General features: G+C 51.7%; 1 protein-coding gene across 4 annotated transcripts in view; it reads right to left on the bottom strand.

Annotated features, from left to right (window-relative positions):
- The window catches only part of BCAS4 (breast carcinoma amplified sequence 4), a 52,965-nt gene extending 32,190 nt beyond the window's left edge, over window positions 1–20,775 (bottom strand). Inside the window, exons 1-2 of one of the 4 annotated variants that reach the window (XM_036901978.2) lie at window positions 20,510–20,761; window positions 7,276–7,347 (exon numbers count right to left, since the gene is read on the bottom strand). In XM_036901978.2, the coding sequence (XP_036757873.2) occupies window positions 7,276–7,347; window positions 20,510–20,761 (324 nt within the window). Of the gene's footprint in view, window positions 1–7,275; window positions 7,348–19,969; window positions 20,384–20,509 lie in introns of those variants that run through there. The other 3 variants (XM_036901977.2, XM_036901975.2, XM_036901979.2) reach the window with 3 other exon arrangements.
- Between the last annotated feature and the right edge of the window lie 1,636 nt (window positions 20,776–22,411).

Raw genomic sequence — 22,411 nt, 5'->3', positions numbered from 1 at the left:
ACATACCACTCTCAGATTCTAGGCAGCATCTGAATCCCAGGGGGAAAGCCTGACATATGCTGATTCCCAGGCCCTTCCACAGCTGGTTTAATTTGTCTGGGGCCAGCTGGAAATCTGTGTTTTCAGCTAAGCTCCTAGGCTATGCTGGAGTGGGGTCTGGGGTCAGTCAGAGAAACACCAGTGTGTACACCAGCAGCTGGACTCAGACTGGAGTTCGAATTTAGCCCCACCCACCATGAGCTGTGTGACCTTGGACAAGTCACCACACCCCGCTGAGCCCTCCTTTGCTTATCTGGAGAATGAAGCAATTACAGTGGTCCTCACTTCCTTACAATGCTGTGAGCATGTGCTGGCATGGCGTGAGCAGGCAGCTTCTGACATGGGCCCTAGTGATGGCCACCTCCTGGTGCTCACACCCTTGTGCCCCGCTGCCCTGGACTGCGGGCTGGCCCAACTTGCTTTTGATGAAGAATCAGCCAAAATGTGAGATGTCGCTACAGAAGGCTGTGGCTCCGCCTTGCTGACGTCCCCTTTCCCCTGCTGGCTGGCTCATACCCGCGCCCCCCGCCATCCCCTCTTCCTGCTCACCTTCCTCTCAGTCACCAGCTCTGATGAAGCAAGTTGGCATGAAGGAGAGGCCCACATGGCCAGGACCTGCGGGAAGTCTCCCGCCCACAGCCAGTGAAGCACCGGAGCCCACGGTCGCTGACTTGGCTGGACACCGTCCTGCCCCAGTTGCGCCTGGGGATGAGTGGCGCCCCGGCCCGCACCTTGACAGCAGCCTGTGGGACACCCTGAGCCATGGGACCCAGCCAGGCTGCACCCACATTCCTGACCCACAGACACTATCAAACAATGAAGATCACTCTGTGAAGGCCCTGAGGTTTGGGATTTGTTATGCAGCAACAGAGAACTAATAGAGGGTAATAACTCGGCACAAAATCTTAATTTTAAAGATGTTTTTGAAAACCGTACCCGTGTTTCCTCCTCTTTCTCCCTTCACATGTGACTCACTGTGGCTCTGCAGGCATTCTGCGTCCACCAGCCCTCAGGATGATTTCTCCGTCTTGCCCTGGGTTCCCGGCATGTCTAAAGCCAAACTCTTCCTCCCGGTTTCCCTCTTGTCATGGCTCTGCCTCTGCCTGGGCACCTGGCTCCAAACCCATGCCCCCTTCCTGGGCTCTGACCCCATGAGGTCAAAGGTGGGACCTGAAACGATGGCACCTGACCTCAGGCTCTGCTCTGACCTCCCTGTGCCTCAGTTTCCTCATCTGTAACACTGGATACACACGAGTGCTCTGTCAAAAGAATGCTCTGAGGGTTAAACAAGATCATCTACAGCCCTTACAGGCACCTCATTTGGCCACAGAGTGTTTCAGTTTTTTAATTTGACTTAGTTTCTAACTTTAAAATTCGAGTGGAGCTCCTGGGAGCACGGGCTGACTCCAGGGCCGGGCAGGGAACGTGGAGGCGCCTGCAGCACCTTACAGTGCCGGGAGGTAAGGAGGTGTTCAAGAGAACAAAGGATGGGGTCGCATCAAAGGATCCCAGGGGCCAACCCGAGAGAGCCGAATGGCCAACACTGGAACAATTTGAACAACAAAATAAATAACATAATACCAGATTATAACCCAAAGCACAAAACAAACACACACAGGCCTGATAGGAACAAATGGCTGCACAGGCTCTGGCAAGAGGGAAATGGTCATGTTACCAAGGCTAAGGGCCCAGTGACACCATGTGGGTGTCACGTGCCTGATGAGAAGGCGCCTCACCTCTGTGGATTCTCCCCAGAGACCCATAACCCTGTCTAACCACAGCAGAATGATCAAACCCAAATAGAGGGACTTCCACAAAATGCCTGACTGGTGCTCTGCCAAACGGCCAGTCACGAAAAGCAAGGATTAAATAGTGAAACTGTTGGCAGGTGGAGGGCGCGAAGGTATGTGATGGCCCGGTGCAATGTGGTGGTGTGAGTGGGGTCCTGGGACGGAAAGAAGGCCCCCAGGGGGAACCTGGCGCATCAGGTGTGGGGTTCCGTGAGCAGTGACATGTCACGTGGTTTCTTAGCTTTGATAAACGTCCCCTGGTGACGTAAGATGTTAACAATGGAGAAGAAGGATGAAGGGCCCATTTACAAAAATTTATCTTTGTAAATTTTTTGTAAATCTAAAACTATTCCAAAATAAAATAAATAAGTATGGCTTTAGAATATTCAAGGGATTCAGTGTGGGTTTACAACTTCTCTTAAAGTCAGCAGCTTGGCAACACTGGGCCCTCATCTCCCCAGGCACCACAGGCTGCGCTGGGCAGCTGCTGCTCCCTGCGGATGACACACAGCTCTCCGGGGTCCAGTCACCACCTCTCCCTATTGCCTCACCCCTACCCCCTTCACGTGGGTCCCTATCCTGCCTGGCTCCCACAGGCACTGGCATCTGTTAACCTGGACAGGGAAATATCCTGCCCTCTTTTTCCCCAAGGCCAAGTTTCTAGAGACACACCCATCCCCCCCCACTAAGCCACACTCAGGAGCACGGCCACCATGTAGCAAAGAGCAGATAACTTGTTACAAGGTTGGAACACGATGGCAAAACGCAAATCTTTTCTTTCTGTTCATTTCCAAAGAAACGAACAGGGGAAACTGAGGAGGAGGAGGACTGGCCTTAGCAACCTATAGGAGTGAAGGGACGCAGAGTGTAGAGAGCAGACTCACGGAGCACTTCTGAATCCGGGGCGCTGAAGGAACACACAGGGTCTGGAAGCCAAGCAAGAAGGCCCCTTTCTGAAGACACTTCTCCACTGGCTGAAACCGTGGGCGATGGCGCACGCTCTCCGTCTGGTCTGCTGGCACCGCAGGTACTTGGGGGGAAAGTAGTGGGGTGATGCTTAAGGTCTGAAGACCTCCCGTGAGCTGGGAAGCAGGAGGCGAAAATGAGGGTGTCTGACATCAGCCAGGGAAAGAGGGGCATGATACCAACACCTGGTAAGCTTTCACCATGCGCTGGGAACAGCTCATGTGAATGAGGAACTGCTTTATCATCAATATATTTTTTTGTGTGTGGGAGATGAAACTGAGAAAAACTAAATGAGCTGGCCCAAGGTCCCAAAGCTACCAAGTGGGAGATGGAAGATTGCAAGCCGGGTGGGTCTGAGGCCACCCCTAACACCAGAGGTCTGCGACATGATCTCTCAGGCCCATGCAGAGCCAGCCTGCACCATGTCTCAAAAACCAAAAGCACAACCAAGCTAGGTGCTAAGATCTAAAATTAAGGACATTTCCTTTAGAAATCCAGATTTCTAGCTGTATATAAAAAATCAGAAGACCCGGCCACACCAAGCCCCTGTTCCACGTGGCACCAGTCAGCTGGAGTTGGGTGACAGCTGCCTCCTTTGGTTAATTTAATCACAGTCCCCACCACTCTCTACCGTCTCCCCAACATGGTCTCCAGAGTCACCCTGCACACTTTTCCTCTTACAAGGGACTCAAAGGAAAGCGACGCATTTCTTTTCCCACACCCCACCCACTTCACATCACTGTGCCAAAGGCACCTGAGTTTGCACGTTTGATATGCTAGTGAGAAGAGCAAAGATGTCAGTGGAAAATCAATGCTTTTTGAGCCTCCGCTAGGGTGAACCCCAGCCAGGTTCGCTGGCCTGGGGGCCTGGCAGACCTTTCCCCAGCCTGTTCTCCCACCTCCCCAGAGCTGGTCTCCGGAGCCCAGAAGTCTGGGCGGCAGACGCAAGGCTTATCGCAGAGTAAAGACGGCTGTCCAGGATGATTCAGGGCCCCCGGGAAGGGGAGCCAAATGCACTTGACCCAAGAACACACACCAATGCCAAATGCAACTGCTGGGCCGAGGCCAACAGGAAATTTTCTCCATTTATGTGAGTGAAGTAAGTCTGCTCCCTGCCAGAAGGTGGGCCAGAGGCCCCTGGGGTTTCTGAGGGCCCAGCTAAGCTGCCCAGACCCCGAGGGCACCGAGCTGGGAGTCCTTACAAATCCAGTTTCCATGGATCACCTCCCCAGTGTCATGGCCTCTGGCGCTTTGATAACGATGACAATGACCTCAGCACCTACCATTTATGGGTCTCTTAATACATAGCAGGCACTGTGCTAAGTAATTATCTTAGAATGTAAATGGCACACAGGAAAGGGCCCAGGCCTTAAGTGGACAGTCTGATGAATTTGTACATGTGTTTACATCTGTGTAACCACCACCCAGACCGATGTACAGAACGTTCCATCGCCTCCCAAGTCTCCCCTATGCCTCTTCCCAGTCTTGACCACCCTCCCAAGGCTAACTGCTGACTTCCATCACCGTGTTGCTTATTTTGAACTTCATATTAAGGGAGCCACACAGGCAGTGTCCTCGTGCCTGGCTTCCTTCACGCGGCATCACGCCTGCGAGTCATCCATGCTGGTGTGCACGGGGCTCATGCTTTCCCACTGCTGTGTGTTCCAGTGCATGAAGGAACAAGCTAGTTACCCATTTCTACTGCTGATGGGCATGTGGGCTGTTTCCAGTGTGGGGCATCATGAACGAAGCTACTCTGAACATTTGTATATGCGTCTTCGTGGACACCTGTTTTCATTCCTCTTGGGTAATTAATTATCTAGGATTAGAATTGCTAGGACGTAGGGTGAGTATATGTGTGACTTTATGAGGATCTGCCAAGCTGCTCTGCAAAGTGGTTGCGCCTTTTGGCATTTCCACAAGCAAATGAATGAGAGTTTCAGTTGCTCCTCATCCTTATCTAACTGTCTTTCTCATTTTGGCCACGTTAATGGGTGTAGAATGCATATCCCCGACTCATCTGTCCCTCGAGATACCTCTTTTGGAGATGGACACCATTGTAGTGGACTAAAGACGGCCGATTCTTTACACTCCTTCCAAGAAGAGGTGGGGTCTGTGTGCCCTTGGATCTGACTGGGCTCTGGGATGGCTTTGACCAAAAATATACAAGAGTAAGATGGCGTCAAATCCCATACCCAAGCCTCCAGAGACCTGGCAGCTTCCACTTCCCATCTGTTGGAATGCTTGGTCTGGGAGGCCAGGCCGCCATGTTACAAGGAAGCTCAAGCCAGCTATGAAGAGAGGCTGCATGAAAGAGAGTTATGCAGCCAGTCCCAGCTAGCCAGCCCTCCCAGCAGGAGGCAAGTGAGAGAAGGGGCGTTCCTGGACATCCCCACCCCAGCAGGTGCCACGTGGCTCAGACGAGCTGCCCCTCTGTGCCCTGCCCTGGCTCACATAAGCAATTGGTTGTTGTCTTATCGCACTAAGTTTTGGGGCAGTTTGATGCAGCAGGAGATAATCAGAACTATTTATTCCCCTTTACAGAGGAGAGAATAAAGGTACGTAGGGGTGATATGCGACGCCCAAGGCTCACAACAGGAAGGGTCAGAGCCTGAGGCAGCAGCAGCCGGCATTCTATCTCCAGTCTACACAGCGTGCAAGCCCAGGGTAGCAAATTCCCATCACACAGAGTGACGGAGGACAGGCCGGTAGAGGAGTTGATACACCAGACAGGAAGCTGGACTCCCAGTTCTGATAGCCTGATTTTATCAGAGATTAAGCAGCTTCTCTCTGGACCATGCACCAGGGACCCTGGACTCTCTCAGACCTCTAACTGGATCAGTGCTTCTGAAGGCCAAGACAGGGACCCAGGGACTGTGGCCCAAGGTGCGACATGACCTGCCCCCCAGAAATGTCCCTGGGTCACCATCAACACCATCTCCTGAATCTGCCCCCTACCTAGGGCCCTCCTGTCCCTGCTCTGCCCAGCATACCAGATCCACAGGCCTGCCCCTCCACCTGGACACTTGCTCACCCCAGGGGTTGAATTCTTTCTGTTCCTCCTTCAAGCCCCGAATGCATCACCACCTGCTCTGCGAGGCCTTCCCAATGTCCCAGGCAGAACCCAATGCCTCTGCTCTTCATCTTTTTTTTTTTTTTAAGCCAACAAAGTCTTAGGATCACATGCCCAGGTCCCTCTAGACCCTCTTTCCCTGAGGCCTCCTTTGCACCCTGAACAGCAGTTCAACAGCGGATGACAGTGACTGATACACCCATCAGGCTCCCCCAGCAGATGGGAGTTTGGGGGGCACAAAGGCGGGGCTGACCCCATGCATCCTCAGCCTCACCGTGGGGCCCAGTCAGGAAGGTGCCCAATGCTTGGTGATGAAGAAAGGACTGTCCAGGTTGTTCAAAACCGGTCTCATTACCCAGCTCCCATCTGGACTGACATCGGAACTAAAAAATGGCTCCCCCCAAAAACCACAGGTAGGTCCTCTTGGGAACATTGCTGTCTTACTCCCTTGCTTGTCCCCAGAGGCCACCGCAAAGGCAGTTCCGTTGCATGAAGGCAGATGACACAGTGCCCTTGTGCTGGGCTAATTCATGGGGAAATGAGGTGATAGCTTTGTACTCTGCCTTGCACCCCCAGGTGTCTGGAGCTGTTACTGTCCCTCTCCCAGGCTCTCACAAACGCCTCTCCAGATACCTGCTTTGTGGGAACACACTAGGTGTGGGCCCCACTGGGCTTCCCTATGGGAAGCTCCCTTTGGGCCTCCAGGCAGAAGCCTCAAACCCAGGTTGCTGGTTTGCCTTTAATACACTTGGCAACTTCCAGAAAATTCTATCACTGCTCCTTGGGGCCCCACACCTAGCATATTGGGGACACAGAATCTAGAAGAGATTTCTGGAGCATTTGGAGTGGAGACCTTGTCTTCTGGGCCTAAGGCCTCGTCTTTCATTGTCTTCCCTGCCCAGCCAAAGGGATTTGACCCAACAAAGCAGGGTGGGAGGCAGAAGAGAGCTCCAGAGATTCGGGAAGGAACCTGCTGCCCAGCGCCACCGCAGCCCCCAGCCTGGCGGGAGGCTCCTCCTGGGCCTCGCAGGCCTGGAGCCACTTCCTGGCTGTCTCCATGTTTGCCGGGCGGGCTGCGCCGAGCTGGGGAAAGTTAAATATAGGCTCAGCATCCCCACCGAACAGCTCCCTGCATCGGTGCCCGAGAGTGCCACCTGGCGGCCCACTCCTGGCTCCTCTGTGGAATAGAAACCAGCTGGGGGGAAGGGTGCTATCAAGGCGGTGGCCTCTGGGAGCCTTGGTGGTGGGAGCTTGGGCGCATGAGAGGGTGCGTGTGGCTTTCCTCTCACTGCCGGCTGCTGCTCTGTCCCCCACCTGGGTTGCTAAATCACCATGAAAAAGGCTTCCCCAGGAAATCCCAGGAGAGCCTGGGGTCTGGCCTGGGCCTAAATCCACGCCGATGCTCACCAAGTCCGTCAGGCTGCAAAACTCTTCCAGCCTGAGAAGCATAACCTCGACGGTCTCCTCCACCGCCTTCGCCTGCAAAGAGACAACATCCCAGAGATTAGCAAGTGGTTTCCAGGGAGACAAACACCCTTCATTTTTTTTTAAAGCAAACTAAATCTTAGGATTATCTGCCCAGTTCCCTCCAGACCCCCTTTCCCTTTTCAAAACCTCTCCTAGTCTCATTTGAAATCGCAGTAAGTTGGCAGCAATCTTGACACCTGTAGACAGAGGACTGGTTAAAGCTACCATTGACTGCCCACTCTATGCAGCTTTCAGAAGAGATGAGATAAATAAATACCAACAGGAAGTAACAAAGCTACCTTTATCTTCCCCATTATTCAGATGAGGAAACTGAGGCTCAGAGAAGTGTGGTACCCAGCTCAAGGTCACAAAGCTAGCAAGTGGTGGGGCGAGCATGCACATGTAGATGTAAGTCCACAGCCCCAAAGCCTGCTCTTATAAACACTGAGAAATGCCTCCTGAGAAGCATGATGGAGAGGAAATGCAAGCTGCAAAGATGTCCAATACAAACCTACCCTTCTAACAAAGCCGAAGAACTGTGCGTGGTTTTACAGAGCAATGCCTGGAATGATATGCACCAAACTACCAGTAGTTAGGGGATAGACTTAGACCAAAAAGTGACTCGTTGTTCATCTGAAATTCAAATTAACTAGATGTCAAATTTAACTAGTTTATCTGGAAACCTTATTAATAGGGCTTACTTAGTCCCGAGGAGTAGAAATTGGGGTCTGACAAAGGAGATTTGAATGTTTTGCGTTAATCTGAAGAGGCCACAACTCAAAAGCAGTCAGGGCCAGGCAGTAATGTAAGAGGCCAGTGGGGCTCGGGGACCTGCTCGGATCAGCTCGCCCAAAGCCAGAGCCGCCAGCCGCCAGCCGGAAGCACAGACCCAGGGCTGCCAGGGCCTTCCATTTTCCAAGAGAAGCCAGACATTCTAATTTCAGAGGAAATCTTCCAATTTTCAAATAGTGGCAAAAATTCAAGAAAAAATTTTTTTTTCAATGTTCCACAGGCCAAGCAAAACCTGAGCATGAAGGGTCTGCCAATTTACAAACCCGGCTTTAATCACTGTGTAAAAATCAGCTGGAACTTCTTCTCAAGTATGTACTATTTTCATGACTTGTAACATACGTGTACTTTTTTTTTTTTTGGTGACCAGGTATTTGGGAAGAAAGTTCCCCTAGAACACAAACCACTTTCTCTGGCTTACCGGGCCAAACCATTCTGCTCCAGCGAGGCAATACCAGATGTTTTCTGGGCAGGCCTGGGATCACCCCCCATACCGAAGGGTCCCCCGGTCACCCAGTGGTCCCCTGAGAAATGTTTACACAGCAGCAGCGCCTGCTGTTTGCAGCGTGGGCCACCACTGCCCCAACGAAATAAGCGACTGCACACAATACATCTTTCCGGTGGGAGTATAAATAGTACTAAGTTGCAATTTTAAACTCTAGAAGCTTCATCTCACAGCTGGGACTATTTCTGTGCCTGAACGGGGGAGGCTTGACAAGTGAAGGGACCACGGTGAAAGGACTGGTAGACACTCAGGAAGTTCCCCCCAAAAGCAAAATTGTGGTAAAAAAAAAATGTCCTTAATGCACTAAGGGAGGAAAAAGGGGTCAAGACACCAGTGAGGTGGGAAAGTGAAGGCCAGCCCTTCCTTCTGACGCAGGGAAAAGCAAGCGAGATGGGAGGGGCTGGGTGGGGGATGGAGACCCTCTGCAGCGCGGGTGCAGACAGCCAAGCCCCCAGTCCAAAGTGCTTAGGAGGCGGGAGGAAAGCCCTCGGCCCTGCTGGATGGGCTGCCCATTTCCCAAGCCCGTGCATGAAGGTCTTTGCTCACAGGAAGCACATCCCAACCTCTCTTGGCAAGTTCAGAAAGGAAGCTAATCAGTCCTGGGTTCAAATCCCACCTATACCTTTGCTAGTCGTGTGGCCTCAGCCCAAGGGCTTCGGCATTTTGGGTGGCTCACCCGTGACAGCAGCCACAGTACCCATTTGACAGAGTTGTGAGGAATCCATAATGAATGGGGCTAAATCATTTAAGAGTCCCCTGGCACACAACAGGTGCACAGGAAGTGGTTGTGTTATGTATCTCTTTGACTAGATGATGAAAACAAGGGCTAATCACTACATGTGGATTGACTCACTTGATTCTCACAAGAACTCTATATGGTAAGTGCCAGAATTTCCCTCTTTGTATGGGCTGAGAAACAGAGGACCAGAGAGCTTAAGTCACTTGCTCAAGGTCACACAGCTAATAAATACTGAAGGCAGATTTGACCCTGAGCACTCTTGACTCCAAAGCTGAAGTTTGTAACCAGCAAGATGCTCACTGGACTGGGGGAAATGTGTCCCCTTTATTGTTGCCCTTCAGCTCTGGTTTGCCCCCATCTCCACCCCACCTCCTGGTACCTAGGGCAGTGCCCCAAAGCAGAAGAGAGCAGAGAGCATTTGCTGACTGTCTGGTCAGCTAAGGGAGGAATGAGCCCCAAGACACTCCCAACCAACAGGACGGAGCTCAGGATTAGCTGCCCCGCCAGGCCCACAAATCACTCACAGGACAGTTTTCTCTCAAGATAACCCCAGAAGCGGCCTCAGAAATGGGAGTCCTGCAGGCTGCAGCCCACACGCTTTTTTAACAAGCCCGGAAGCAAAATGAATGTCCTCACCATCCTTTGTGGCCCCCTGGGCATAAACTGTCCCACTGCAAAGGGATGGAAGCAAATGGCTCCCTTTAAGTAACATTCAGGGCACAGTCAGCGGGGACGGCAGCTGGGCATTTTTTAACACACACGAATCCTGGCATTCACTTTCTTCTTCCACATCCCTTCCCACCTCTCTCAAAGGGTCACTCCATGCTTCCCCGCTGAACGTGCCCTAGCACTGAATGGGGCTGGCCCCTGCCCACCACGTGACCTGCACAAGAAGTCACAGAAAGCCCTTCCACCTTGGTCTCCCGCTCAGCAAATGGGGCCTCCGCTGTGTAGGCGCTCAGGCCAAATACTTGGATGACCCTCAACTCATCTTTCCTTCTTACCCCCAACCCCACCCAAACTTTAGGCAAATCCCCTGGGTTCTGACTTCAAAATGTATCCCAAATCCGGCTGCTCCTCTCCGCCTCCCTCACCACCACCCTGGCACAAGACACTGTCCCCTCTCACTTGGGACTGTGGCCGTAGCCGGCTCACGTGGTCCTTGGCTTCCTCTTTGGCGCCCTTCGATCTGCTCCTCTGAAAGAGCCTGTTAAAACCAAAGCCCTCCTCAGCTCAGAATCTTCAAGAGTCCTGCTTCACAGCCACTGGGACAGCTCAGTCAGTCACAAAAACGGAAAACGACAAGTGTTGGTGACGATGCAGGGCAATATTTACCCTCGTGCACTGCTGGTGGGAGTGTGAATTGTGCAGCTGCCTTGGAAACCAGTCAAAAGCCACCCTATGACCCAATGCTGTATCCAGATATTGAAAACACATTCTTACAAAACCTTGTCCATTATTCCTAACAGCCAAAAAGTGGATATAAACATCTATCAACTGATGAACAGATAAAATGTGACATATCCATTCAATGGAATATTATTTGGCCATAAAAAGGAGTAAGTTCTGACACGTGCTACAACGTGAACAATCCCTGAGAACAGTATGCTGAGTGAAAGCAGCCAGACGCAAAAGGCCCTGTTCATTCTACGGTTCCTTGTACGTGGAATGTCCGGAAGAGGCAAACCCAGAGAGAGCGGGGTGGAGGGGTGGTTCTCCCATGGGATTAGGGGAGAACTGCTAAGGTTACAGGGCTTCTCTTTGGGTGATGGAATATTCTGGAGTTAGGTTGTGCGGATGTTTGCACAGTATAGTGAATATACTAACAACCACTGAATTGTATACTTTAAAATGGTAAATTTTATGTTACATGAATTATATCTTCATTTTTTAAAAATCCTCCCCCATACTCCACCTCACTCAGCAAGCCCTGTGCTCCTGGACCTCACCGCCTCCCGCTCTCTCCCTGCCAAAGACACCAACCCCGGGCTCAGCCCCTGCCTCTGTGCTGATGGCAGAGCTGATTCCGCGCTTCCTTCCTGCTTTGGCTCAAGGGCCTCTCCTCCGTGCGGCCTTCCGTGGCCTGGCAGGCCCCACCCCCATGCACCGCCCACTGCCATCCCGCACCTATTTCTCTCTTTCTTTAGCCTTTATCACCACCTAAGGGCCTATGTATTTTATCTGTCTCTTGTCATCTTCCCCCCAGCAGAACAAAAGGTCCTGGAGGGCAGGAGTGGTCAGGCCCTTTTACTAACCTGTGTTCCCAGGGCCTAGGACAATGCCTGGCACATAGTAGGTGCTTGTGTTTCCAAAGATGTCTTTCTTACTCTCTCCCATCCTGCCTACCTTCTTGCAATGTGACTTTGCCACTCTCCCCAGGAAGAGGTGGGGGACCCATTCTTCCCCACTCCTGAATCCCGCCTGGCCTGTGACTTGCTGTGACCAGTAGGATGTGGTGGAAGCAGTGCTCTGTGACTTGAAGCCTGGCATTGGCTTTCTTCTTCTACATCTCTCCCCGCCTCTCCCAAAGCATCAGTCCATGCTTCCTGTCTGGTAGGAGGCCGCAGGGCAGGAGAGGCCCTGGAGGATGAGAGGCCACGTGGAGAGCCGAGATGCCCCAGCCAACAGCCATCACCATCTGCCCCTTTCTGAGGCTATGATGGACCCCCCCACTGTAGCCAACCCTCCAGCTGAATGCAGCCCCATGGGTAAGCCCAGCCACCACAATGGGAGCAGAGGAACCACTCGGATGAACCCTGCCAGCCTGCATGCACCATAAAATCGTAGTTGTTTTCAGCCACTGAGGTTTTGGTAATTTATTACCCAGTGATTGATAACCAACACTGTGCCCAGTGAGTATTTGTTGCAGGAAAGGAGAGAAAGGAGGAAGAAATATATTGTCCTGGAGAAGCTCGGCCTGAGAACAGCAGCAGCCTAGATGGCTCTTTGGTCCCACCCTTGCATCTTATGCTGTGTGGTCTTAACGACACACTGACCACCTCTGTGCCTTGGCTTCACCATTTAAGAACTGGGGGCAAACAATCCTTAGACTCTACCACTCTTGAGATGGAAACTGAGGCGGGTCAACTGAGTCATTTCTCTGGGTTACTCTCAGCGAGGTGCTTGTATACAAGAGATGATTGTGACTTGGCCCCTATAAGGGTCTCCAAACTCACATGGACACAGCAGATGGGCAGGGAATGAATAGAAGGGAAGTGGGAATTTAGGGAACCATTAAGAATTAAGAATACATTGTTTTGCACATTGCTTGTTTTCAGTTTCCCACTTTTGACAGAGACCTTTCAGCTTTCTCTAAGAAACAGCAGCACAAGCAGGATAATAAATGGCAGCTGACACTTAACAGATGACACAAGGAGACAACAGGGAATAGTGGGGACTGTGGCAACCAGGAGATTCCTCGCCCCGTCTAAGGAGAGCAGCTGCTACTTGACTGCAGACGGTTAGCCAGGTAGCAATGTACCAAACCTGTTTGGTTCTAGACAAACGGTGATTCAGATGTTTATGCAAACTCTTCCAATTTGAAAATGTGTAAAACTAAGCCCCCAAATTAAAACATACTCTGATGGCCAAACAAACCTGTCTCCAGGCTAAATGTGGCTTTCAAACCTCTGGCCTAGCCATCTTTAAAACACAAGCATGTATGAAATGTCCAGAATAGGCAAATCTACAGAGACAGAAAGTAGATTAATGGGGGATATCTTCTGGGGGTAATGAAATGTTCTAAAATTGATTGTGGGTGACGGTTGTACAACCCTGTGATTATACAAAAAGCCATTAAATTGTACACTTTAAATGCGGGAATTGTATGGTATCTGAATTACATCTCACACACACACGCACACACTCTCACACAGGAGAATCCTCCTAGAAACCACAGGGTCCATTCAGCCAGGCCAGGAACTGGGCCACTGAAGACCTACACCTTTTGTGGCAACATTTTTTCACAAGCCAGACATTTGGATTTTTATGCGAAAGTTCCCGCTTTATAGAAGTTGGCAACTACTTAGCATTTTTTAAGTCCAACTGCTGTGTCAGCCAGAGGACACCCGCTTGCAGCCACACTGAGTCCCAGGGCGGGTTTTTTGGCTTTTGCTCCACACTTTGTGCTGCCACCCGACCTTGCCCCAGCTTCCTCCAGCCAGGCTGGGCCAGGGTCCCCTGAGTACATGACTGGTGCAAATGAAATGGGCCCCAGGATGGCCAGACCTGCCCACACCCAACAGGTATATAATTAGGAATGTCACCTCTCCTAAAGCACTCACGGTGGCCCCTTCAGATGACACCAGAAGTCCAGGTATTTTCTATGTCAGTGTCTGCCCTCCCACCAGCCTGCAGGAGGCAGAAAAACCAGCCTCCTCTCTGTGTGCAGAATGCAAGGACTGAAATGACAGCAGAAACCCTGGGAGCTGGGCGAGCCACCAGGACAGCTGTGAAGAGCAGATGAAGGCCTCAGACTGGGACTGAAACCAGGAAGGACCTGGTGCTTGGATGAAAATCTGCTTCCCAACGAGGGACAGGTCCCCAAAACAAGGCAAACAAGAGTGCCCATCCACGCACCCACAGGACCCTTGGCTTCGAGGTTTGAGTGTCCAGGAAGGGGTGCCCACTGTCCTCTACACTTGTCTGGACCCTGATTTCTAAATAGGTTAATGTGGCAACAGTGACCAAAACTTACAACGCGTGTACCTCTGTGCCCAGTAATTCCCCCATTTGGTTTATCCTACACAAATGCAAAATGATATATACCTAGAGAGATGCTCATTACAACAGACTTTGTGACAGCAAAAGAACCCATGTAGCCTAAATGCCCATCGGTACAGGAATGGTTCCCTAAATTCAGACAGACAATGAAATTCTTTTTAGCAACTAAATATAATTGGGCAGCTCTGCATTCATATGGGAAGATCTCCAACACATACTTACTGAGAAAAGCACAATGCAGAAGGGGGAGACAATGTTGGGGCAGGGAGGTGCCTGCCGGGGAGGGGACACAGACCTGAACAGTGGTGGCCTCTGCAGAGAGCAGCAGGGAGCCGGGGAGCCAGGCAGTGGGGGCTGACTCATCACTCCACAGCCACGGGGGACTTCGCATTTTGTAATATGCATACATTTTTTATTTTTAAAACACCACTTATTTTAAAAGCAAAACCAACTCCAATTTACTTTAAAAGAACCCACAGGCCAAATTTTCATCCCACTTACACCAAGGAATAAATTCAGATCCCAAGACAGCTTGTGCGAACTGGTGGCTCATTCGGAACGTGTGTTCAGCAACTGCGTGCCACCAACCCGAAACGGGAACCTCTGGTTGGTCTTCCATACACAGGTGGGAAAGTTAACTCCAGACTTCGGCACATATGAGGCCATGCTGGTGAGTGGGAACTCGTGATCTTCAGCACACAAGAAGGGCTGAATTGCCCCCTGCCAAACTGTATTAGTGTGGCGTGTCCACCTTCCCAACCGCTCTGGGAGGGCCGTAAGGATGAGATGCGTCTCATGATGGCTCACCTCCTAGCACCTGGCATGGCGCCTGCACCTAGTACCTGCCCAGTGAATGTCTGAGTAGAAGAAGGAATAATGAATAATAGGAGCTAATGTTTCTAGTCCGCTTACTATGGGCGAGACCCCGCGCCAAGCATTTCCTGGGGCTTGCCTCCTCCAACCCCATGACCACCGTAGGCAAGGAGAGAAGGGACCGAACTGGGCCGATATCTGACCCCCAGCCAAGTGGCTCTAGAGCCCACGTGCTCCCACCACTCAGCGTGACCAGGAACAGGAGGGTTGGGGGTCCACACATCTGTAAAAGATGTTTCTTCAACTGATACATTTGGAGTCACTCAGTCCCCTGGGCTGTGGGCACAGAAGCAAGCAGGATGGACGGGGTCCCTGTCCTCACAGGGCTGCTGCTAGAAGCTGGGCATTCAGAAAAGTGGGGCTGTGAGATCCCTACCAGGTCAGGCCAGACTGCCCATCAGAATCACTGGGGCGGGGAGGGGGTTGGTGTTTGCAAGTCCAGATCCAAAGCCTGGGCCCTCCCCACGCCCCGTCCGCGCACCACAATCAGCAGCCACAGTGATTTTTCTAAGAGACCAATCAGTCTAGGTCACTCCAGGCTTAAAGCTCTGCTGGGCAGCTTTCAGAATCCCAGTCCCCGGGTGCACCTACACCATGAAATCAGAATATTCCCGAGTGGGAGCCGGGCATCAGTACTTTTTTTTAAAGATCCCTGAATGACTCCAAAGTTTGGCCAACTTTAGGAACCACGCCCTGTCTGTGCCTTCAACACTGGCTCTACTCCACCACACCCTAGAAATTGATTTAACTTCATCTTCTTTTTATAGATGCATGAAATAGGTGTTTTTTGCTTTTTAGTTTTTATTTACACCACACCCACCTCCGTGCATCTTGCCTCTCTCCCTTGGTGCTGAGCACTGCAGGCTGCAGCTGATGTCACTTTCAGAGCTGACTCACGCTGCAGCCATGAGCTGTCCACCGTGCAGACACATCACTATGCAACCAGCCCATGCTGATTAGCCCTGGGGTCGTTTCCAATCTTTGGGAACTTGTCTGTTCTAAAGCTTGGTTGGTGCACAGGGTCGGCCAGACTGGGAACCTTTAGCCAACGATCTCTGGGCTGACCCTCCCCCAAAGCACAGAAGTCCTGTGATCAGGGGTGTTCGGAGCCAGGGATGGCTCCTTCCTCTGCTGGGCAGTTCTGTGGGGAGAAAGACAGGAACTTCCTTCCGAGATAGGCTGTCCCTCTCCAAGCCCCAGCTTGGCCAAGGTTCTGCTTCAGGGAGGGTGCCCTGCCTGGTCCCTGATTCCACATCCACCTGGTCCCTGCATCTGTGGCCTCCCTGCTGCCACTCCAGCCCCCACCAACACATTCCAGAGCTGCAGCCACAAGTCCATAAATCTCCGCACATCTCCCACCTGCCCACACCCAGCTCATCCTTGTTCACAGCCTCTGTCCGTGGCCCTAGAGTTGAATCCAGAGTCCTTCCCATGGCCCTAGACCCAGGTCTGGCCTTGCCCTCTCTCCCCCTTGGTCACTGGGGTCACCCACTCTGGACCCCCAGCTCATTTTCCCCCCTTGGGCAGTGCACAAGCTGCCAGATCCTTGCCTCGTGGTTCCTTCCTATCCTCCTGGGTGTCTACTGGCCCCTGGTGAGCTGCCCCTTGGTGGCATTAGTCACCAGTCAGTTACTCTGCTTGAGTACTACTAGTCTGCTCACCTCTCTGACTGCAACGCCAGCCCTAGAGGGCAGGCACCGCATCTACCTTGCTGGCCTCTCCCAGGTGCCCAGCGCAGTGCCTGGCACACAGCAGGTCTGCAGCCAAGTTCAGAGGATAAATGAATACAGAACTACATCTTCAGACAGAGTAGACTGGGCCCTGGCATCCATCCACAGACTTCTAACCTGACCATCTAAAACCCGAATACCCAAAGGGGACGACAGACCAGCAGGTCACCAGGGTAGGACATATGCAGGGGCAGGGAGAGTGGGGTCCCCTAGGCACATGGTGGTTGCAGGCTGGACACAATAGAACATTCTTTGCTTTCACAAAGAAACAGCCTCTTCTACATTTTTCTTGAAACTCAAGGGCATCTTTGGCTAATTAAAGTTTTCTTGCTTTGGTCCACATGGTTTGGAGAAATAGTCCCCTTTCCTCTAATCAGGACTACAAAAAAAATCCAGAGTTCAAGCACAAGGACAAATGGTAACCCATACCAGCTTCAGAATGGGGATCGATAGGGAGGAGTGGCAACTGTGGCAAACAGGGGACCACAACTGGGAAACATGGACCTAGGATTACCAGACTGTCCATTAATTTAAATAAACAAGAAACTCTTTTTTTTCATGAAAATTCCCCATTTTAAAAACCCCATGGGGATTGAACCAATCACATCAGAATGCTGGATTCAGCTTCTGGGCCCCTAGTTTTCAACCCCTGATCTAATCCACATGTGCTTAAGAGCAGGTGCTTTCTCTGCCATCTTCCTCTGCTCACTCAAAGACCTTGGTGTGAGAAAGTGCCGGCTTCTTTCATTTCCTTCCATCTGGGCCATTAACCCCATCTGGTCCCCGCACAGGCACCAAATGGAATTCTCAAAGAGCCTGGATGGGAATGCGCCCGTGCGTGGGTATCAGTGGTCAGTCATTTGGGACGACCCTGCGCTCCCCACCCCCTCATAAATCAGAGGGCACCCAAGAGGCAGACATCTCTCTCCCTGCCATCTTGAAGCAGGTGAACCTCCCCCAGAAACTTCCTCCCAAAGAGGAAAACTCAAACCACAAAAAGAGAGAAAGCAAAACACAGAAAAGCTGGTTAGAAAGAAAACCTCAAAGGCACTGGAAATAGCAAAACACTCACGTGCCAGCTAATCTCAGTTTGCCGCCCTTCAGCGGCTCCTCGATCCTGGAAGACAGTGCAAAGCCCTGCACCACTCCTGCCCTCCTCCCAGCCCGCCTCCCCCTGCTGCCCCTTGCTCCCTAAGAACAGCCTACTTCTTCCACCCCCACCCCCTGGGGGCCTTGGCAAGCTCTGTTCCCTCTGCTTCTGATATTTTTCTCCTCCCTCTCAGCCTGGCCTACTCCTATTCATGCTTAGAAGGATGCCGCCTCAGGGAAGTCCTCTCTGACTGCAGCTAGACAAGGTCTGGTCTCTGTTATTCAACCTCCTGGATCTCTGTGCTTCCTCTTCCCAGAACATTCCTCAGCTGTCTCCCAAGAAGGCCTGCCTCCCAGACCCACACAGATACCCTCTATCACATCCCCCCATGTTACATTCTCCCCAGTATTCACGCCAGTTTAGAGGTTTTGTATGTTTTATGTTTGTTTTCTGACAGGGCCGTGAGAGCAGGGCCCCTGTCTGTCTCATTGCTGCAGGGTCCCCAGCTCCTGACTCACAGCAGGAGTTCCAGGTGCCGAACGAAGCAGGCCCACTTCACTAGGAACCCCAGGACAGCCCCAGGACTGGAGTCGGCTGGTCTGAGACCCTCCTGCTCCACTTAAAAGCCAAAGCAGTGCTAGGAGAAGGGCTGGTGGGGGAGGGACCGGCTTCCCAGGCCTATTCCCGTTTGCCCATCTGCAAACAGCTTCAGCGCAGGACCTGCTAATGAACTCAGCTTTAAATAGAGACCCCAAGTGCTCCGCTCCGGCAGTTTCTGCTTCTTTTGGTAAATAAACTTCAGCAAGCGTTCTAAGTGGGTTTAATGCAGCTACAGGGATTTGGGTTCTTCATTACGTCCCCGACAAATGAGTGCCAGCCAGCCGGTGTCTGAGTTAAAGAGAGCTTGGAGTGAGCAAATGAAGTTAATACACGCAGTTTCTCTTGAAGCCTGTCCCTAATGGTGACAAAACAAAGCTAAGGTTTAGCCGCTGGGCGCAATGACATCTTGCTGCTGAGAGGAAACGAGATGCTCGGGTTGCTTAAGCAAGTGAAAAACTGTAGACAACCTGAATGCCCATCCCAGGGGGTGCTGTTCACAAATTACAGTACATCTGTTGGACGTCACCTTATTGGTGAGGGACTCGGTTTTCCTGGCTTTAAATTTGATATAAGCACGTCCTAGCAACTGGGTCATTGCCAGGGTGCAGTGACATACTCCACAGAGTTCACACACTGCTGGCACACAGCATACGCCCAGGAAACAGAGTCATTAGTATTTAATTGTGAGATACTAGGATGCTGAAGAATGAATGATACAGACCTGTGCTCTCCAACACGGCAGCCACCAGACTCACATGAGTCTTGAGCATTTAAAAACAAGGCCAATCCAACTGAGATGTATTGTATTGAAAGCACAGATACAAAGGAAAGCATGTAAAAATCTCATTAAATGTTTACATTAATCACATGTTGAATGATATTTTGGATACACTATTTTAAATACATTGAGACTAATTTCCCCTGTTTCTTTTTCCTTTTTTATGGGACTCCTAGAAATTAAAAATTACATGAATGACTCACATTTGTGACTTAGATTGTATTTCTGTTGGGCAGCTCTTATGGATACATTCGGACATGAAATTATGTCCACGCTGTTTTTTAAAGTTGAGATCTAACTCACGTGCCATACAATTCACCCTTTTAAAGTGTAGCTTCAGTGGTTTCCAGTACATTCACAAAGTTGTGCAGCCATCACCACTCATTCCAGAACATCTTCTGTCACTCTGCAAAGGAGTCCCCTACCTGACCATTAGCAGCCACTCCCCGTTCTCCATGATGTTCTGGGTACAGAGAAGCAAGCTGCAGAACAGTATCGCGGTATCAAGTGGGGTTTTATATACAAAAAAAACTAATACGTATTACCAATATATATGCATACCCACATTTGTAAATGCATTTTTAAAATGTCTAAAATGATGTTTAACAATTGTTAATGATGGTTATCTCTGGGAACTAGAGTTGGGGTGCGAAAGGGTGTGCTCACCCTTTATTTTACACGCTTCTAGACTGCGGTTGAGATTTAGAGACAATGAGCTGCATTTCTAGCCCTAAACTCTTGCTGAACTTGGGTAGATGACTTTTTCACGGCACTGTTAACAGAATGGCTTCGGCTGGAAGATAAAGGGTCTAGTTTTAGGTCTACTTTTTATTCTGTGCTTTTAAAATAGGAAGTACAGACACAGACGAGGTGTATTTCCCTCTTAGCGACCGCAGCTCACTGAGGCCGGGTGCTTTCCGCCTCCTCCGGGCGCCTGGCGCACACGCAGAGCCGCGCAGGCCGAGCGCCGGGGCAGGGGCAGGACCGGGGTCGGCCTCCCTGGGGACCCAGTCTGGCAAAGGGCTGCAACCGCGAGCGCGCCTCGGCCCGGCGTCCCGGCCGCAGCTGGGGACCCGGGTGGGGATGGGAGGCGCCTCCGGGCCCCCGCAGCCGTGTCTGTCGGCGGAGGGAGCGGGCGCGACCAGCCGGGCATCTCCGGGGGGCGCCCCGCAGTCACCGCTCCGCAAAGGCGGGGACCCCCGGCGCCGGGTGCGAGTGGATGCTGAGGGGAAGCCGAAGGTTCGGGTCCCTGTCCGGAGCGCCAGGGCCTGCTCCAGAGCACTTCTCCCCCGGGCGCACGGACCCGGGACCCCCACCCACGAGCCCCGCCTCCACCCGCCGTCCCTACCTCGGCCCCGGGCTCGGGGGTCAGGAAGAGCGCGAGCTCGCGCGCCCCGCCGCGCACGGGCTCTGGCCGGTTGGCATCCACGAGCAGCATCCGGAGCGCGGCAGAGTCCAGGTGGCGGAGACTGCACGGGAGCCCGTCGCCTCGCCCCGGCCTCAGAGCCCCGCCCCCAGCCGGCTGCAGGCCCCGCGGCCCGCCTGGCGGAGGCGGGGCAGGTGCGCACCCGGCGGCTGCGGCCGGCGCCTCCAGGAGCATCCGGCCGAGTGGGCAGCGCCACCCAGTGGCGCTCGGCTCTCACCGCGCCCGGCTTTCGAAACCGGGTCAGCCAGAAATTCTCCAACTCATTTGCAGATTGCAGTGCCCTGGGGTTCTTTTACAACTTTCAAAGTCCGAGACACACGGATCGGGACCTGGCCATCAGTGTATTTTGATTCTCGTGATTTCAACATATAGCCGAGTTGGAGAACCATCGGTATAGACGCCCGCTTCTTTTCTTTGGAATGCGGGTGGAGCCGGATTCCCAGCCCCCACCGCACTTTAGGATGCCCTGGGGAGCTTTTAAAAGCCCGGAAGCCAGGCCTCACTCCAGGCGGATTCAGCCAGAATCTCTGGCGGCGGGGCTTGGGCATCAGTTTTTAAAGCTCCCGGGGTGATTCCGGCGTGCATCCAGGATAGAAACCGGCTATCCTAGAGGGTCCCTTCATCTAAAGACCAAATTCCTCTTCCCATCTCAGCCCCGGTGGCCCGTTCTACAACAGCATCTTGTCTGTGCCGTAAGAGTCCTGGAAATTAGGGGAGCCGGGTGTGGTGGTCCTCTGCCTTCCAGGGTCAGTCTTTAAAACAAGTTCCCCAGGGAATTCTGGAGAGCACTAACTTTGAGACTCCCCCCACCCCCACCCCCGCATCCCTAGGAGGCTTGCCTAGACCCTTTATGGGCTGAAGGGAGTTGAGTGCATTCCCCAAAGTAGTACAAATAAAGAAAGTACTAAAACAGGTAAAGAGGTGTGGGCAAGTCTAAAGTTCTAATTTTTTCTATGACGACTTTTCTTTTAAAATGTTACATTCATTTTTTTTAAATCGGGCTGGGCTTAGGGTTGCCAATAAATATACAGGGCGTACCACATCCCCCTCTCCTCCTGTTAAATCTGAATTTGTATTTTATCTGACAACCCTAGGTAGGCGGCATAGGCACATGCTCAGTCTGTTTTACGGGTAATCCATCACTGTACGTTCCCACTTCCAATCTGCCCACTGCTAATTTCTCCACATCCCCGCCCAAACATTCAAGCCTTCAGGCCAGAGTCATTTTCTGGAAAATTCTTGGCAAAGATCTGGGCCTCAGGTGCTTAGGAAAATGATTTGATAAGAACTCCCTGAAGCTGCACATGGTCATTCATTACTGTGGTGATTTTCCTGACGCTCAGAACCTTCCACATATCACGCATACCCAGGAATCAAACTCAGACCCTCAACCCTCTGCAGGCTGACTGGGCACCTCCCAGGAAAGCCTAGAACTGGCCTCCAAGTAACCAAACAGGACTGATCACAGTAAACCTCCAGTGATGGACGAATGTCAGAAAACAACGCTAAGAAAAATAAGGGGGAAAAAAAAAAGAGAAGTTGCAGAAGGTTCCATAGGGCAAGCTGCCATTAACATAAACTTTTTAAAACATGTGAAACCACACTATATATTGTTTATGGATACAGACATATGGAGCAAAAGTATAAAGCTGTGTGATGCACGCCACCTGCGGGAAACGGGTTACTTTGGGGTGTGGGAGAGGAAATTGGAGAAGGTATGAAGGGGTTGCAATTATGTTTGCAACGTTTTGTTTCTGTGATGTTGGTTATAATATTTGAACTTTTTGCATGCCCAAAATGACTCATTAAAAACAATCCCCAAGA

The sequence above is a fragment of the Manis pentadactyla genome, chromosome 5 (assembly GCF_030020395.1).
Source record: "Manis pentadactyla isolate mManPen7 chromosome 5, mManPen7.hap1, whole genome shotgun sequence".
Classification (NCBI taxonomy): Eukaryota; Metazoa; Chordata; class Mammalia; order Pholidota; family Manidae; genus Manis; species Manis pentadactyla.
This window is presented reverse-complemented; position numbering and strand designations above follow the sequence as displayed.